Source organism: Chiloscyllium plagiosum, unplaced genomic scaffold (assembly GCF_037043375.1).
Source record: "Chiloscyllium plagiosum isolate Xiang-an unplaced genomic scaffold, Cpla_swu_hap1 HiC_scaffold_9, whole genome shotgun sequence".
NCBI classification, from domain to species: domain Eukaryota; kingdom Metazoa; phylum Chordata; class Chondrichthyes; order Orectolobiformes; family Hemiscylliidae; genus Chiloscyllium; species Chiloscyllium plagiosum.
The window spans coordinates 98,890,443-98,910,233 of record NW_028270147.1 but is presented as its reverse complement, the minus strand read 5'-3'; the positions used below and the strand labels follow the sequence as shown (position 1 = coordinate 98,910,233).

At 45.6% G+C, this 19,791-nt stretch overlaps 1 gene segment (V, D, J or C); it reads right to left on the bottom strand.

The window, feature by feature from the left end:
* Nucleotides 1–905: 905 nt before the first annotated feature.
* The window catches only part of LOC148149207 (Ig kappa chain V region Mem5-like), a 282,827-nt gene continuing 263,941 nt past the window's right edge, over nucleotides 906–19,791 (bottom strand). The window contains 1 exon segment of the V gene segment in view: nucleotides 906–1,693. Coding sequence covers nucleotides 1,365–1,693 — 329 coding nt within the window.

Sequence of the window (19,791 nt, the reverse complement as noted above, 5' to 3'; positions counted from 1 at the left end):
AGTGGAATCTGTGACTAAATGCAATGGGTTTCTGAGCCACCAGCAGCCTCCCCGCTGTTTGAGGGCCTGTTTGGATAAGATTTCAGCCCCATGGGTTCCCACTGATACTAGAGCCATGGAGTGAGATTGCTGGAGCCACATGTGGACTGAGGAACATAACAGTCAGGATAATGAGCTGCTCTGGAATCCACCCTGAGCCCTGGATGATCCTCACTGAGATGGCCCAGGGGCTACAGAATATGACAGCAGAAGATTTATCATTGATGGTCCTCCCCAGCTGTGACTCCCAGATGCCCCCAGACTGAACATTCTCAATCTGACCCTATGGACACACGGGGCAATTCCGTCCCATTTGAAGAGGAAAGAAAACCCAGGTCTAATTTATGGAATATTTATTTCTCAAACCTTGTAGAATTGTTATTCTGAGTAACAAGAGCCTGCTGGTCATAATCATGAATACAGGGTTCCCAATGGCACTGGCTCACAAACAGTTGAGTTGAATTTCTTGGCCTGGGATCTTGCTGTGCCTAAGGGATGGGTGAGGGAATTTCCATCAGGTTATTGTGTTCCCCAGTGTCCCTTCCTGCCTTCCTTATTTTCTCCATTTATTGGGAAAGAATTCCTTAGGACCCTGCATTCCTTCTGAAAGTACTCCTTCTGGACACAGTTGTAGAATTGCCCTCCTGCTCCAGGGACCTAATTACCCCCTCAATTCCCCCCTCTTGTTCCAGACCTTGAGGGTGGAGGTTAACACTTCACACACCTTTCCCTGAGGTTTCAACTCTGGCCATTCCCAAAGCACACATGAGACAGAGACTGAATCTTCATCATCTTTATTCCTTTTTCCAGATTGACATTGACAGAAAACAGTCAGCAATTAACAGCCCAGACAGAGGAAGCTGCACAAATTCACAGCCACAATGGAGCTTGAGGAAAACACTTGTGGAGATTTTCTCAATGACATAAGAATCCTGTCCCTTTAAACAGTGACAGAACCTTAAATTGGAACTGGTGGCTGAGCAGGAAGGAGATCTGTTTTACTGAAGCAGAGACTTCTGAGGTTCACATTGTTTTTGTACAGCTGGCACTTTTCAGCATCTTTGAGAGGTTTTACTTGGCATCATGAGTCTTCACTGTTCAATCAAACACTCCTATAACAGGGTCAGCATGGGGTTTGATACAGAGTAAAGCTTGTTTTTGATGATCCAAATGACCTGCCTTAACCCTTGAACCTCAGACGTGTCTCTGAGCCAATCCTAAGAAGGAAGAGAGTTGAAATTCAGTGCTGACAATGACCTTTGCCCTGCCAGCTCAGCCCTGTTCTGTTTAAAGTTGTGTCTCCTCTGTGGACTGTCTCAAACACTCTACACACATTCTGATCTCTTGATGCTCTTGCTGAGGGGAGAGGAGAGGGTCACGTGGGTGAGGGCACAGGAGAAGCGAGCGTTGGACTCCCAGTCAGACCCAGAGAGGGTCAGCAGGTTGCTGACACTGTAGGTGCTATCCGAAGCTCGCAGGTAGTTGCTGGTCTGAACCCCGTCCGAAATGACTGCACCATCCTTCTTCCACTGCACCTCCAGTTCATCGGGATAGAAGTGATTGGCAAGGCACACCAGGGTGGCAGTGCCCTTGGCATTGAGCTGCTCCGGGGAGGGGGGCAGCAGGGTCAGCTTGGGCTGAGAGTTTTCACGGCCTGAAAGACAAGACAAACAATTTTAATCCCTGCCATTCAAAGGGATTTCAACTCTGAACATTCACTGGCAAAACAATCCATTTGAACATTTGTAGTCAATACCTAACAAACCCCATAAAAGGACAGGGCCTTTTAAAATTGCTCTTGGGATGTGAGTGTCACTGGCAGGGCGAGCATTTATTGCCCATCCCTAATTGCCCCTGAGAGGGTGATGGTGAAAAAGAAGGGACAATCTTGGACCATCATTTCTGGAATGAATGTGGGCAGCTGGAAGGGCTATCAATGGGGGAGCATTTCAGTGACAGTGATCAGAACTCAGTGAGAATGAGAGTCGGGATGGAAATGGAGAACCATGGAGCAAGTGTAAAAGTTTTCATTTGGGAACAAACCATTTTACTGAACTGGACAGGGATTGGGTAAAAGTGGCTGAAAGACAAAATGCAGGGGTGAAATTTACCAGGACCTGAGGAAAGCAAAGAGCTGACAGGATGAGATGTGTCCAAATGAAGTCTGGGAAATCCCAATGATGTTTTACTGTCACAAAAAGAACAAGTGAATGAAGGAATGTATGAGGGCCATTCGAGAGCAGGAAGGGAACTTGTGTGCAGTGGTGGGAGATGGAGCAATGGTTCCTCATGAAAACTTCCGGTCTGTTTTCACAAAAGAGAGAGTCAAAGCAGAAACTATAGTTCAGGAGGAGGACTGTGCAATATTGGAACGGCATTTTTCACATCTGAAAGACTCCCAGTTCATCCAAAGAAAAGAAAGATCGATGCTGTCCCCAAGACATTTGCAGACAGTGTGGGACTTGTATGAAATGAGGTCACTGTTGTAATGTAGGAAATGTGGAAGCCAGATTGTACACAGCAAGATCCCACAAGCAACCATGAACAAGGAACATTTTGAGAAATGTTTGTTCAGGGATAAATATCAGCCTGAATACGATTCAAAGAGAAAGTAACTGGAACAGTTGGATGAAAAATGAGGAAATGAAAGTTAAAGGAGAAGGTAGGATTACTGGGTAGTGATGGGATTGATTGTCACCAGAAAATAAAAGGAAAGGGACAGAGTATTGTGAATGTCATATTGTACAGAGGAAAAGTAAAAGTGCAGGGAAGCTCAATACTAGAACAAACTTAAAGGCTTTGTCTCTTAACGCATGAACCATTCGGAATAATGTCGACAAAGTGGTACCACACAAACCAATGTAAATCAAGCTTCCGATGAATTTAATCTAATTAAAGAAGGTAGGGACTCAGGACACTTTATAAAAGCATCCAGACCAAGTAATAGGATAGAGAGTATGGAAAGGATCAAGAATCGAACTTGAGGCACCGCAGGGTGGAATGGTGGATCAGTGGTTAGCACTGCTGTCTCACAGCTCCGGAGACACAGACTCAATTCCAACTGACTGTCTGTGTGGAGTCTACACATTCTCCCGGTGTCTACTTGGGTTTCCTCCCATTGTCACAAAGATGTGTAGGTTAGGAGGATTATCCATGGGAATTGTAGGGTGGGTGGGATGCTTTTTGGAAGGTCAGTCTGGGCTGAATGGCCTGCTTCCACACTGTAGGGATTCTGTGATTTCTAAAGGAGATAACTATGAGAAGGAGGCGGTCAGTGCATGACTGAGGGTGTTGTACTAGATGCATTGAGTATATGAAACAAGGTAAATGAGCCTAGTGCAGGGATGTGGCTGCAAGGGAATCAGGGTTGGGAACTAAATATCCGAGGATGCACATCCTATTGAAAGGAAATGTGAGGGGATAGTGAGTCAAGTGTGAAGGAGGAACTGAAGATAATCCTTGTTAGTCAGGAAATGGTCTTGGAGAAGCTGATGCGATCAAAACTTAATATGTCCCCAGGGCCTGATGCTCTGCAACTCAGAGTCCTTAAGAAAGTGGGTGTAGAAATAGTGGGCACATTGGTGATCATTTTCTGGCATTCTGTCGACTCTGACAGAGTTCCAATGGACTAGACAGTATCCAATATAACCCCACTTTTTAATGAAAGGAGGGAGAGTGAAAATGAGGAATTATACATGAGGAAAACACGAGCTTTCTCGTGGGGCCAGTTTGTTAGACATATGTCAAGAGGGATATGGCACTTGCAACTAAAAGGATCAAGGGATATGGGGGAGAGTGGGAATGGGATACGGAGATTGCATAATCAGTCATGATCATATTGAACGGTGATGCAGGCTCTCAGGGCTAAATAGCCTAGTCCTGCAGCAATTTTCTATGTTTCTACGTTTCTAATGATCGGTAGATGGGCAGGTTGGGGTGTTGGGGAGTGGGTTTACTCTGTCAGTTAGAATTGAAATTACATCGACAGCAAGAGGAAATATAATGTTAGAATGCATAGAATCTGTGAAAGTCAACTTAAGAAACCACAAAGAAACGAAAACCCTGATGGGAGTTATGTACAAACCTCCTCGCAGTAATCGGGATGTGGATCAGAAAATAAATCAGGAGTTAGAAAAGGCATGTAAGAAAGGGATTATTACAATTGTCATGGGGACTGCAATATGCAGGTGGACTGGGAAAGTCAGGTTGGGAATGGATCTCACGGAAAGGAATTCATGGAATGTCTATGAGAGGCTTTTTTGGATCAGTTTGTGGTAGAGCCCTAGGAAACAGGTAATTCCGGATTCGGTGATGTGTAATGAGGCAGCCCTGATTGGGGAGCTGAAGGTGAGTGAACCCTGAGGGGGCAGTGACCATAATGTGATACAATTCACCGCGCAGTTCGAGAGGGAGAAGCTGGAATTCGATTAGTAAGAGGAGTTAATGACAAGTTAGACAAAGGAGAACCAATGGACATGATCTATTTGGATTTCCAGATGGCCTTTGACAAGTTGCTATACAGGAGGCTGCTAAATAACATAAGAGCCCATGGGGTTTGGGGCCCTGTACTGATAGAGAGTGGAAATAAATAGGTCTTTTGCAAGATGGCAGCTGGTGCCTCGTGCAGTTCAGCAGGGGGCAGTGTTGGGACCTCAGCTATTCATGTAACAATTAATTATATATTAACGATCTTGGAAAAGGAACTGAGGGCATTGTTACTAAATTTGCTGATGACACAAAGATGAGGGGAGGGGCAGGCAGAGTTGAGGAAGCAGGGAGACTGCAGAACGAATTGGAAAGGCTCAGAGAGTGGACAAAGAAGTGGCTGATGTAATACAATGTGGGAAAGTGTGAGGTTATGCACTCTGGTTGGAAGAACAGAAGCTCAAACTGTTTTCTAAATGGGGAAATTCAGAATTCTCAAGTAGAAAGGGACTTGGAAATCCTCTTTCAGGTCACTCTGAAGGTGAACATTTGGTTCAGTTAGCAATTAGGAAGACAAATGCAATGTTATCATTCATTTCAACTGAGTTAGAATACAAGAGCAGGTATGTCCTGCTGAGGCTGTATGAGACTCTGGTCAGACTGCATTTAGAATATTGTGAACAGTTTTGGGACCTGTATCTAAGGAGGGATGTGCTTGTAATGGAGGAGGTCCAGAGGAGGTTTATAAGAATGAACTTGGGGGTGATAGCCTGGTCTGATGAGAAGCGTTTGAGGACTCTGGCTGTGTACTTGATGGAGTTGAGAAGGATATGGGGAGATCACATTGAAACTTACAGAATACTGAGAGACCTGGATAGAGTGGACGTGGAGAAGATGTTTCCACAAGGAAGGGAAAATTGGGCCAGTGGGCACAGCCGCAGAGTTAAAGGATAACCCGTTGCTGTGGTGGTGAAGTCATTGAGTGTATTTAGGACAGACATTGATAGGTTCTTGACTGGCAAGGCAATCAAACATAATGTGAAGAAGGCAAGACAATGGTCTTGAGAAACACATCAGCCATGACCAAATGGCACAGCAGACTTGATGGGGTGAATGGCCTAATTCTGATGTTTTTTGAAGAGACTCTGCAAAACCCAAAGACACTGAAAGCACTGGATTGTGAGCCCTGCTGGAGCTGTTTGTCATCAGAACTTTTCCAAAAGGTAATCAGGGAATGGAGAGAGGTTCATCTTGTTCCATGTGGGAACTTCAGGATACTTCCCAGCTCCTGGAATACCATGAGTACAGGATGTGAGGTCAGTGACAGCAGTTGGAGCTCCAGGTTTCGGAGCTTGAGTGCAGCTGGTGTCAGTGCGGAGAGTCCGTGAGGCTGAGAGCTCCATGGAGAGCACGTTTCTAGATGTGGTCACCCTGCAGCTTCAGAGTATGCAGGGAGCGAGGGAATGGGGGAGCAGCAGACAATCCAAGAGGATCCGGCAGTTAGTACAGGAATCCCCTGAGTGCATCCCTCTCTCCAATCGGGATTCAGCTTGGAATCCTGATGAGAATGATGGTTCATCTGGGGAGTGCAGCCAGAGCGAAGTCTATGACACCACGGTGGTGGTGAGGGGGCTCAGCTGTACAGAGGGGGCACAAGGAAGACTGGAAGAGCGATAGTGAGAAGAAATTCGAGAGTGAGGGCAATCGATAGGTGTTTCTCCAGCTGCAGATGGGAATCCAGGATGGTGTGTTGTCTCCCTGGTGCCAGGGTCAAGGATGTCACTGAGCTGCTGTAGAGCACCCTGAGGGGAGAGGGGGAACAGGCAGCAGTCATGGTCCACATCGGTCCCAGTGACAGAGGGAGGAAAGGGATGTAGTCCTGCAGTCAGAATTTAGGGAGCTTGGGAAGAAATTAGCAGCAGAATCTTTGGATTACTCCCAGCGACCAATGCAAGTGAGAATAGGAATAGGAGGATAAGACAGGTGAATGTGAGGCTGAAAAGATGGTCCAGGAGGGAGGGTTTGAGATATTGGACATTGGGAATGATTTCAGGGGAGATGCGACCTCTATAGACTTGATGGGTTGCTCCTGAACAGAGCAGGAATTGAGCTTCTTGTGGTATGACTTGCTTGTGCTGTTGAAGAGGGATTAAACCAATTTGGCAGGTCTGAGGGAACCAGGAGGTAATATCAGGGAGGAACACCAAGGAAGACAGAATCCTGGGAGATAGATACACAAGAATAAGGAATAGTAACTTCTTGGGCAAGGTCAGAGTGAGTGAGAGAGTAATAAATTCTAAATCCGGTTGACTGTCTGGGACTGCACACATGGACAACTGGTTAGTAAGGTTAGATCAAATGGGATCCAGGGAGAGTAAGCCAATTGGTACAAAATTGGTTTGATGGTTGGAGACAGAGAGTGGTGTTATTAGAATGTTATTATTCAGACTGGAAGACTGTGACCAGCGATGTGGCAAAAGGATTGGTTCTGGGTTCATCATTGTTCATCATTTATAGAAACAAATAACATTGGCGAGTTACAGAACACAGGAGAATGTGAGGACTGCAGATGCTGGAGATCAGAGCTGAAAATGTGTTGCTGGAAAAGCGCAGCAGGTCAGGCAGCATCCAAGGAGCAGGAGAATCCTGCTCAGACACAGATTGCTTAAGCGGAAATCTGATGTTGTTACTGTAAACGATGAGGCTGAAATGAGGACAGGACTGAGTGTTCAATATTCCTGGATACAAAGCATTCAGGAAAGCTAGGAAAGGGGGGAAAGGGTGAGAGATGTGGGATTGGTTAAGGAGATCGGTGCAGAGCTCGAGAAAGAGGATGTCCCAGAGGGGTCAAGGACAGAATCAATTTGGTTCAAGATAAGGAACAAAAAGGTGCAATCAGTTTTTTCAGTGCAGTCTGTAGGTCACCAGCTAATGGGAAGGATGGAGAGGAACAAACCTGGAAGGAGTTTACAGTGAAGTGCAAACATTAGGGGGACTTTAATTACCAGAATATAGAGTGGGATAGCAACAGTGTGAAGGGCAGAGAGGGCCAGAGTTGTGAGAGTGTGCTCAGGTGATTTTTCTCCAGCCGTATGTTTCCAGTCCAATGGGAATGGAGGCTCTGCTAGACCTGGATCTTGGGAATGAGGAGGCTCAAGTAGATCAAGTCTCAGTGAGAGGACATTTAGAGAAGAGTGATCATTGTATCACATGGTTTAGGGAGACAGTGGAAAAGGACAAAGGACAATTCAGAGTAAAGTCAGGACCATGGATCGTATCCCGTGTATCACCTCCAAATGTCTCACACTTAGAAATTTCCATTTCTTGTTCAAACAAAATATGGATGAGTCACAAATCTAATATTTTACTGCAGTATTTCCAGTTGAGAAAGACATGGAAGTGAAGAAATTTGGGAAATAAATGTTGATATCTTGAGAAGAGTCCTCATTACAGAAGAAGAGGTGCTGTAATCTGTTCTTAAAACTCATTAAAGTAGATAAATCCCCAGGACCAGATCAGGTCTATCGCAGCACTTTGTGGGAAACTTGGGAAGAGACAGTGACGCCCCTTGCAGAGATGTTTGTATTATCAACAGCTGCGAGTGATGTGCTGGAAGACTGGAGCTTGACTGATGTTGTGCTGTTAGTTAATAAGGTCTGCAAGGAATACCCAGGGAATTATAGACCGGTGAGTCTGATACCAGTGGGGAGTAAGTTATTGAAGGGATTTTGAAAGATAGGATCTACACACATTTGAAAAGACAAGGATTGATTAGGGATAATCCACATGGCTTTGTAAGTGGGAAATTGTGTCACAAATTTGATTGAGCTTTTTGAAGACATGACCAAGTTAATAACTGAAGGCAGCGTCGTAGACATTGTCGACATGGACTTTAGCAAGGCCTTTGACAAGTTACCTCATGGACACTTGGTTAGTAAGGTTAGATCAAATGGAATCCAGGGAGAGCAAGCCAATTGGTAAAAAATTGGTTTGATGGTTGGAGACAGAGAGTGGTGGTAGAAGGTTATTGTTCAGACTGAAAGCCTGTGACCAGCGATGTGGCAAAAGGATTGGTTCTGGGTTCATCATTGTTCGTCATTTATAGAAACTAATTGAATGAGAATATAGGGGCCATGGTTTATGAGTTTGCAGATGACACCAAAGTTGGTGGCATAGTGGCAGTGATGAAGGCTATTTGAGAGTACATTTACATTCCATATTGAGATAATAGGGAGGTGTTACATTTTGGTACAAAAACCAGGTTACACAGTTAATTATGGGGCAATGGGGAGTGTTATCAAAGAGGGAGATCAAGGTGTGGAGGCATATAGTGCCTTGAAACTGGAGTCACATGTGGGCAGAGTGGTGAGGAAAGCATTTGGTAACAATTGCCAGTCAGAGCATTGGGTATAGGAGTTGGTCAGGCCACATTTCTGGTCACGCTGCTATTGAAAGGATGTCATTAAACTGGAGAGGGTGTAAAAAGGATGACAAGGATGTCACCGAGATTGGAGGGTTTGAGTATAAGGAGTCGCTGGTTAGGCCTGGGCTATTTTCTTGGAAGGTCAGAGGCTACGGGGTGACATTTTAAAGGTTTATAAAATCATAATGGGCATAGATAAGGTGACTAGTCAAGATCTTTTCCCCAGGGAAGGGGAGTCCAAAACTAGAGGGCAGAGGTTTAAGGTGAGAGGAGAAAGATTCATAAGGGACCTGAGGTGCATCTCTTTCACATAGAGGGCAGTGCGTGTATTGAATGAACTGTGAGAGGAAGTCATAGAGGCGAGTCTGATTATAACATGGATAGGAAAGGTTGACAGAAATTTTAGCCACATGCAGACAAATAGGAATACAGGGAATAGATAAGGTGAATATTTCACGAAGGATGTGAATAGTTTGCAGACATGTTAAAAAAAAAGTGGAAGTTTCAAGGATGAATAATGCCAGTTATCAAAATAGAACAGAGAAATTTGGACTGTCTTCCTTGGAGAAGAGAAGGCTGAGAGATGTGTTTGAGGAATTCAACATCAGGAGAGGTCTGGACAGAGTAAACAGGAAGAAAATGTTCACAATTGAGAAAGGATTGAGAGGAGAGACCACAGATTGAAAGTAATTGGTAAAAGAAACAAAAGTGAGATGAAGAAAATCATTTTCAGCCAGTGAGTGGTTAAGGTGTGGAATGCACTGCCTGAGAGTGTGGTGGAGGCAGCTTCAATGAAACATTCCGAAGGGAATGAGACTGTTATTTGAAAAGGAACAATGTACAGGGTGACAGGGAGAAGGCAGGAGAATGACACTCAGTCAATTGCTCATTCAGAGAGCTGGTGCAGACAGGATGGGTGGAATGGCCTCCTTGTGCATTGTAACATTTCTGTGATTGTGTGATTGAGCAGAGTTAAAGTTGGGGGAGGTGGGAGCTCGGTGTCTCACTGTGCTGCTGCTGCTGCTGCTGCTGCTGAGGTCAGTGAGATCAGAGACTGGGACAGGGAGCCAGAGCTCACATCAAGCTCTGCCCATGTCTGTCACACTGAGACTGGCAGGAGGCTACTCACTGATTTCACTGCATGCTGCAGGAATGGGACCACAGGCTGCGAATGGACAGAGCCCCTCCACATGGTGAGTAAAACTTACTGACTTATATCTTGCTGAGTAATGGAACTAAAGAAATACAGCTGGACACCCTGTTAGACACAATGCTCCTTAATCAACCATTTCATTCACTGCAGCTTCCCACTAACACCTGCAGCATTTCAGCATTTGTGTTTTAGAAAGTGTGTTTCAGTATTGAAAGGATTAATAACAGAGGATTGATGTTTACTTACTCAGTCTTAGCTTGTTTCCTTTACTGAACGTAAGCCACAGTGAGAGCTCCCAGTGCAGAGGCTGTACAAAAATCTCTGGTCTCTGCTTCCCTCTGTCACTCTCACCCTCTTCCTTTCTCTCTCTGTCGCTCATTCACTTTCACCTTCTCCCTGTCCCTCTCTGTCTGTCACTTACTCTCACCTTCTCACTGTCTTTCTCACTGTCACTTATGTCTTCTTTTATCTCTGTTTTTCTCAAACTATTTCTCTCTTTCTGTTGAGTCCCTGTCTCTCTGTCTGGGCTGTGTCCAGCTGGGCTTGGGAGGTTTGTGAACTTTATTTTTCAAAGTTCACCCTTGCAATTGCTCTTCACATGTGTTCATAAGTGTAATAAGGAAACTCAAGGCTTTAAGTGAACAGTAACTACCACAGGGACTGAATCGTGACAAGCCTGGCATGGAGCTAATTTGTTAAGTTTTGTTTACATATAACTGTGACTGTGTGTTCATTATTATATATTATGTATGGTTGTGGGATGTGTCAGCGCAGGAGGTGGGACTGTGTGTCCATTATTATATATTATACATATCAGTGGGATGTGTCAGTACAGGCAGTGGTGCTGTGTGTATTGAGGTTTTTGTATGGCTCTGTATCACTGCACCAAGGCCAGCTCCAACTTTGCTGACAGTAATAGTCAGCGACATCCTCATTCTGAACGTTGCTGATTGTCAGGGCGAAGTGTGTTCTGGACACTTCTGTCCCAGTGAATCTGTCGGAGACTTCTGTGTATCGTGCTACTGCATTGTCGATCAGGAGACAGGGTTTCTGTCCTTCTCGCTGCTGGAACCATTCAACATCAGTCGTGGTACTCTGACTGGATTTACAGGTGAGTGTTGCGGTCTGGCCCAGTCCCACTGACAGCACCGGGGGAGACTGGGTCATGATGATGTCTCCGCTGATACCTGAGGGGTCAGAGAGAAACACAGTGAAGTCAGAACTGTCACAAAAAAGACTGTCAAATGAGAGATTGTTGAAGACACTGAGCATTTTTCCTTCAATCACAATGAAGTGAAATGGAGAGTTAAAGATTCAGATTGGAAGGAGAAATTGCTGATGTACTTGCGACACAGAATGCCAGGGGCCAGATCAGCTGGATGTGTGAAATCATGGTGTGTGCTCTTGTCCCTGTGCCTGGTTCCTGATAAATTCTCCCTTCACTGGGCTCTGCTTTATAAAGCTGCACCCTGAGAGAGTCTGACTGGGTGTTCCTCAGTATGTAAATGGCATCGGGCAGAGAGAGCCACGTCAGCCCCTCACACTTCCTCTTCTCTCTCTTTCTCTCTCTTGCTCATCCTTACAAACTTCCTCCCTCGCTTTTCCCTTTTTCCTCTTTCTCCCCTTTCTCTTGTATATGTTCCTGTCATTCATTGACTTACTCCCTCTTTTTCTATTTCCATTTCCGACTCTGTCCTCTCCCAATTATATAACCACTTGTATCTTTCCCTTTTTCCATGTATGTTTGACACTCTGTTTATCTTCCTTTCCTTCTTTGTTGGTTGATCTCTCTCTCTCTCTTATCATCCATTGCTCTCCTTCACTTATCTATCTACCTGTTTCCTCACTTGTTCTCTCCTCATAACCTCAATCTCTCATTCTCTCACTCTCTCTTTGTCTCTGTCCCTGCCTCCTGTCACTCTCTAATTGATCTCTATAGCAGGCGCTATTCCGGGACATTGGAACACTGAGTCCTGGGGTAGCAGTTAAATGCCTTGCCCTCTCACTCAATCTCACAATGTGAACCTTTCTCTCTCTCTCTCTCTCTTTCTCTCTGTGTGTTTTCTGTCCCTCTCTCAATCAGAAGCTCAATGACATGAACAGCATTTAACAAATCTATCCAGCTCATCAATGACCTAACAATACTAATCCCAGCTTGGCATTGAGGGAGAGGATCAGCCATGATCATATTGAGTGATAGAGCAGCCTCACAGGGCGAAACCCTAACCCTAACCCTAACCCTAACCCTACTCCTGCTCCCTTTTTCTATCTTTGTATGTCCGTGTATCTTCAATCTGCCCCTGGGTATTGATTCCTCTACTTATGGAAAAATTGCCTTCCTGTCCACTCTATCTCTGCCCCTCATAATCTTATAGACCTTTAGCAGGTTCCCTCTCAACCTTCACTGCTCCAAGAGAAACAATCCCAGCCTTTCCAATCCTTCCTCATAGCTCAGACCCTCCAGGCCTGGCAGTATCCTGGGAAATCTGCTCTGCACCCTCTTGAATACAGTCATATCCTTCTCATAATGCGGTGACCAGAATCTGTCTGTCTATCTCTCTCACTCGATTCCCTTTACCCCTAGTCTCACACTCACTCTATCTTTTTCTCTCTCCTTTCTATTCTTCTCTCTCAGTCACACTGTCTCATACCCTATCTCTCTCTCTCTCTCTATTCTTTAACCTTACCATCTCTATCTCCCTCTATTTTGCTCTCTCTCTCTCTTTACTCATTTTACATTGCCTCAGACTCTCTCTGTCCCTTTCTCTCTTTCACACCCTGTCCTTCTATCTCTATCTCTCTGACTGTCTCTCTCTCTCACACACACACTCTCTGCCTCTCTCTTTCTCAGAATGTCCCAGTTGGCAACATTTAAATACAGGGTAAATCTCCCTCTGCACTGCCTCACTAATGGATGTTAACTCTTCACCCCAGAAGCATGTCTTTTCCTGGAGTAAGGCCCCATTTCTCACATTGACTAGGCATCAGCCTGTCTCAGGAAGATGGACAGATTCTTGTCAAATGAAAGGCAGTTCTGTGCTGTTGGCCTATTCTCACTGGGGACTGGTTTGGATACAAACCTCATTCCATGAAAGCCCAGCAGAGAGAGGAGATCCTCAGGCCATCAGTGTGAGCTGGAGGGACAAGACAGGCTCTGACCCACTGATCCATCCACAACATTGTCCAATCCCTTCCCTCTCCTTCCCCTTTCACAGCCAGGTTCTGGGATGAAGCCAGGACCATCACACAATTACAACAGAAAGGAACTGAGGCCTACACCTACCATGGTGTCCATGACCCATTGGGACCCTCCAATAGCGAACAGGAAACATGGAATTCATTCCAACTGGTCCATCAAATACAGACCATTAAATATGGGTCTCTTTGCCACTGAACTCTCTCATGGAGATGAGTAAATATGGGCCCTCTTCCCACTGAATACTCCAACAGAGATGAGCGAACATGGACCTTATTCCTGTTGGGCCTTCCAATAGAAACCAGGAAAGAAAGGCCTCCAGTAAATATGGACCAGTTTCAAACTGGACCCTCCAACAGAGACCAGTAAACATGCGACTTGTTGCAACTGGATCCTCCTGTAGAGACCAGTTAACATGGATCACATTGCCGTAGCAAGATTGGAACTTCGGAATGAGGAGCAGGAATAGGTAATTCAGCCCTTCAAGCCCATTTGCCGTTTAACATGACCATGGCTGATCTTATCCTCATCTCCACTTTCCAGACTGCTCCCTATTGCCCTCTATCCTGCTTTTCATCAGAAAGATATCTATTTCTTTCTTCAATCTGTTGATTGATTCTGCCTTCACTGCACTCTGGGGGCAGTGACTTCTACAGATTCACAACACTCTGAGAGAAGGAGTTACAATAGAACAGAATCCCTACAGTATGGAAACAGGCCATTCGGCCCAACAGGTCTACAACGACCTTAGAAAGAGCATTCCACCCAGACCCATTCCCCCTACCCTTTCCCTGTAACCCTACATTTGCCATGCCTAATGAAATGAACCTACACATCCCTGGACACTATGGGTAATTTAGCATGGCCAGTCCTCCTAGGTTTAACATCTTTAGACTATGGGAGGAAGTCGGAGCCCCCAAGTGAAACCCATGCAGACAGGGGGAGAATGTGCAAACTCCATATATTTGCCTGGCGGTGGAATCAAACCTGGGTCCCTGGCACTGTGAGGCAGCAGTGCTCACCACTGTACCACTGTACCACTGTGCCACCTGTAGTTTCTCCTCATCTCAGTTTTGAACCTACCTCCTCTCACTCTATATCTATGACCTATTGTTCGAGACTGGCCCACAAGAGGGAACAGCTGTTCCATGCCTGCCCTATCAACCCCCTTTAGCATCTTATATAGCTCACTCAGATCTCCCGTCATGCGACTGAATTCCAGTGAGTATAAGCCCAAGCTATTCAGCAATTCCTGTACGACAGCCCTTTCATCCCAGGAATCAGTCTGGTGAACATCCTCTGAACTGCATCCAGTGCCACCATATTCTTCACCAAGTAAGGAGACCACAATCGTGGGCGGCAGCGCCAGAGACCCGGGTTCAATTCCTGCCTCAGGCGACTGACTGTGTGGAGTTTGCACGTTCTCCCCGTGTCTGCGTGGGTTTCCTCTGGGTGCTCCGGTTTCCTCCCACAGTCCAAAGATGTGCAGGGTCAGGTGAATTGGCCATGCTAAATTGCCCGTAGTGTTAGGTAAGGGGTAAATGTAGGGGTATGGGTGGGTTTCGCTTCGGCGGGTCGGTGTGGACTTGTTGGGCCGAAGGGCCTGTTTCCACACTGTAATCTAATCTAAATCTGTGGGCGGCACGGTGGCACAGTGGTTAGCACTGCTGCCTCACAGCGCCTGAGACCTGGGTTCAATTCCCGCCTCAGGCGACTGACTGTGTGAGTTTGCACGTTCTCCCCGTGTCTGCGTGGGTTTCCTCCGGGTGCTCCGGTTTCCTCCCACAGTCCAAAGATGTGCAGGGTCAGGTGAATTGGCCATGCTAAATTGCCCGTATTGTTAGGTAAGGGGTACATGTAGGGGTATGGGTGGGTTTTGCTTTGGCGGGTCGGTGTGGACTTGTTGGGCCGAAGGGCCTGTTTTCACACTGTAATGTAATCTAATTGGACACAATGCTTCAGATGTGGTCTCACCAATGCCTCACAGAATTGTAGTAATATTTCTTTATTTCTGTAATCCAGTCCTTTTATAATAAATACCAAGATTCCAATTGCTGCAAGAAATACCAACATTCCAATTCCATGGGACTCAATTGGAACCTCCAACAGAGATCAGTAAACATGGGCCTCCATCCCACTGGAATGTCCAATGAACAGCAATAAGCCTGAGCTTCTTTCCCACTGGATCCTCCAGTATTGGAGCTTCAAACCCCACATCCTCTCCATCACATAGGTCTCTTATTTCAAACTCTACAACATTGTTTGCCTCTGCACTACATCATCCCCTTGACCATAGAAATCCTTATTCCTGCTCATGCCACCTCGAAACTCCATGATTCCGATGTCCTTTCTCAGCTTACTCTATTTGTGTTCCATAAATTCCAAATTGTCTGAAATGGAGTGGCCCCTTCCCTGCCTCACACGTAGGAGGAGATGGACAGATTTTATATAAGTAACGAGTTGTAACATTCTGGAAAGTGAATGTGGTCAGAATTGATCAAACTGATGATGGCTCCTGCAGTTGAATATCCTGCTGGCAAACTCCAGCCTTTTACACACAGAATGGGGAAGTGTGTATGGTAGGGTATATATTGTAGGCTCCATGGAACTATCCCTCAGCATCAAGTGTCCCTCAGGAGGGGAGAGGGAATGTTCAGGGTCCTGAGCTCCATTTCCCAGCCCAGGCAGTTTGTCTCCCAATGAATGAATAAGACGCCAATTTTGAGCCCAGGTTAGGGAAAAGTCTCTGCTGTGGACCCAGGTTTACAACAGGCAACTAGAGATTGAGCTGAAAAGGAAAGGTTTGCTGGGTTATGGAGAGAGAGGGGCAGTGGGATTAATTGGACCACTCACAGACATGATGGGCTGAATGGCCTCCCCCTGTGCTTGGGGGAGCAGATTTCAGATTGGATTAAGAAGGAACTTCTTCACCCAGAGGGTTGTGAATCTATGGAATTCCCTGCCCAGCAGAGTTGTTGAGGTTTCCTCAGTAAATGTTTTTGAAGCTAAGGTGGATATTTCTGAACAGTAAAAGAATTAAGGGTTATGGTGAGGGGGCGGGTAGGGGGAGCTGAGGCCAGGAAAAGATCAGCCACGATCTTATCGAATGGCGGAGCGGGCTTGAGGGGCCAGATAGCCTACTCCTGCTCCTAGATTTAATATCCTTATGTACTGTCAGATTCCAGGGAGTGCAGACAGTTCACAGTTTTCTCCTGTCTCAGTAACAAACGTCCAGCTGCTCCGAGCTCCTTCTTTCACTTCCTCTCTTGGTGAAGTTTCAACTTTGCGAGCTGACAGTCTTTGCAGTTATTTTTTACACTGGGGCTTTCTGCTGTGGTCAGAATCTCTAATAATAAGTGTCCAATCAGTGACAATCACAGCAGCTAAGAGCAGTCAGGACTGAGGAGCCAGGCTCACTGGGAAACACATTGGGAAGATCAAATCCATCCTTTGCAGATCCCACTAAAAACTTCATTCCTCTCACTGAGCACTGTCTGCTGCTCAACCAGACTCTTTACAAAAACGGAATAGTTCTAAAAAAGGTTCACTTGACCAAAATGTTAACTCTGCTTTCTCTCCTCAGATGATGCCAGACCTGCTGAGCTTTTCCAGCAATTTCTGTTTCTGTTTCTCATTTACAGCAACCACAGCTTTTTCAGCTTTTATTTAGTATCAGACTCCTTGCTATCTTGGCCTTATCTTTGAGGCTGATCTGAGCCCCAAATCCTCCATGTCACAAAGATCACCCACTGAAAATCTCTTTGCTTTGGGACTCCAAACATGATCAATCCAATGTTGTTCTGGCCCACATCACAGCCACTGCCCTCTGTAAACTTCAGCTCATCCCAAACTCTGCTGCGCGTATCCAAACTTGCACCAAGCCCCATCCCCATCCCCCATCATCCTCGCTAACCGACATTGGCTCCCAGTCCAACAACATCTCGATTTACAAATTCTCATCCTTATTCTCAAACCCTACCTGTCCTTCAACCCTCCCTATCTCTGTAACCTCCTCCTAGCTGCCTCATTCAGTGTGGTTAGCAATCTTGCATATATGGCTGTCTAATCCTTTATGCACATCATTGAGAGATATTGTGAAACACTGAGGTCCCAGCACAGATCCCTGGGGACACCACTATTCACATCTTGCTCATTGGAGAGCACACACATTATCCTTCCTCTCTGTCTCCTGCCTCCAAACTAATTCCTGACCCAAGGCAAATGTGTTTTCTCAATCAATATGTTTCCATGTTGATGAATAGTCTCTCAAACAGTGAAACTAGGAGCAGGAGTAGCCCTTGGAGCTTGTTCCGCCATTCAATGTGACAATGACTGATCATCCAACACAATCGCCTGTTCCCACTTTGTCCCTGTAACCTTTGAACCCTTCCACCCTGAGAACTATATCGTGCCCTTTCTCGAAAGCATTCAGCGGTTTGAGCTCAATTTCTTTCAGTGACAGAAACTTCCACAGGCTTCCCATTCACTGAATGAAAACATTTCTCTCCATCTCAGCCCTACATGGCCTTTCCCGTATCCTTAAATTGTAATCTTTGGTTCTGGACTCCCCAGTCATCAGGAACATCCTGCCTTATCCTGTTAGGATTTTTGAGTTTTCAATGTGACCCCCCCTCAATCTTCTAAACTCCAGTGAATATAATCCTAACCGATCCAATTTTTCCTCAGATCTAAGTGCTGTCATCCCAGGAATCACTCTGGTAAACCCTCGCTGCCCTCCCTCCACAGCCAGAACATCCGTCCACAGATAAGGAGAACAAAACTGCAGGCAATAGAATCATAAAGTTACACAGTACAGAAGAGGCCCTTCAGCCCATTAACTGTGTACCAGCCAAACGACACTAAACTTACACCATTCCCACTTTCCAACACGTGGCCCATAGCTTTAAATGTTACGAAATTTCAAGTGTTCATCCAAGTAGTTTTTAAAGGTTGAGAGATTTGCCACCTCACCTACCATCCCAGGCAGTGCAAACCAGACCCCCACGACCCTCTGAATGAAAACCTGCTCTTCAAATCCCCTCTAAACCTTCTGTCTTTCACATTGAATGTTTGCCAACTCTGAGTAAGGGGAAAAGCTGCTTTCTATTCATTTTGCCCATTCCCTTCATACCCTTATACACCTCTATCAGGTCCCCCTTCCACCTACTCTGCTTCAAAGAAAACAATCCGAGCTTATCCGGCCTCTCTTCATCACTGAAATGCTTCATCCCAACCAACATCCTGGTGAATACCCTCTGCATTCCCTCCAGTACAATCCCATCCTTCCGATCGCGTGGTGACCAGAACTGCACACAGTACTCCAGCTGTGGCCTAACCAAAGTTCTGTATAGCTCTAACATATCTTCCCTGGTCTTCTCATCTATACCTGAAATGATAAAGGCAAGTGTTCTGTCTACCTTCATAAATACCTTATTCATCTGTTATATCTTCCAAAGTTCATCACCTCACATTTATCAGGGGTAAGTTTCATCTGACACTGATCTGCCCATCTGACCAATCCAGTTAGATCCTCCTGTAACCTAAGACCTTCTTCCTCACTGTCAACCATCTGCCAAACCTTGTGTCATCTACAAACTCAGTCACCATCCACTCACCCCCACCCCTCACCTCTCACATTCTCATCTTCATTGTTTCAATACATCCTGAACAATAAGGGACCCAGCACTGATCCCTGTGGTATCTCACTGCACACTGGGCCCAGTCACACAAATAACTTCTTGCCTCCACCTTCTGTCTCCTGTCACTGAACCATTTTTGGTTTGAATATTCCAGGTGTGGTCTCACTACGTCCCCATACAATTCCAGCAAGACATCCCTGCACCTGTATTCAAATCCTCTCACTATGAAGGTAACGTATCATTTACCTTCTTCACTGCCTGCTGCACCTGCACACTGACTTTCAGTGACGGGTATACACAGACACCCAGGTCTTATTGCACCTCCCCATTCCCAATCTATCACCATTCAGATAATAATCTGCCTTCCACTTTTTGCTACTAAACCGGGTAACCTCACATTAAATTCATTGTATTTCATCTGCCATCACTCAACATCTCCAAATCACACTGAGGTATCTCTGCATCCTCCTCACAGCTCCCCCTCCCACCCAGCTTTGTCTCATCTGTAAACTTGGAGATATTACTCTTAAGTTCCCTCATCTAAATCATGAACAAATATTGTGAATAGCTGGATCCAGGCCTGTGGTACCCTTTCAGAAAAATTCCAGTTTGTTTTTACTCTTTGTTTCCTGCCTGCCAACCAGTTCTCTATCCATGTCAGTACACTGCCCCCAGTCCCAGGAATCTTAATTTTTTATGCTCTCTTCTGTGGGACTTATTAAAAACCTTGTAAAAGTTCCGAATATACCATGTCAATTGCCTCCTTCTTGTCAAATTCGCTCTTTACATACTCAAGCAATTCCAGTCAATTTGTTAAGCATGATTTCCCTTTCCACAAACCTTGCTGACCCTGTCTAATCCTGTCACTGTCTTTCACGTGTGCAGTAATTAAATCTTTCATAATAGACTTGAGTAT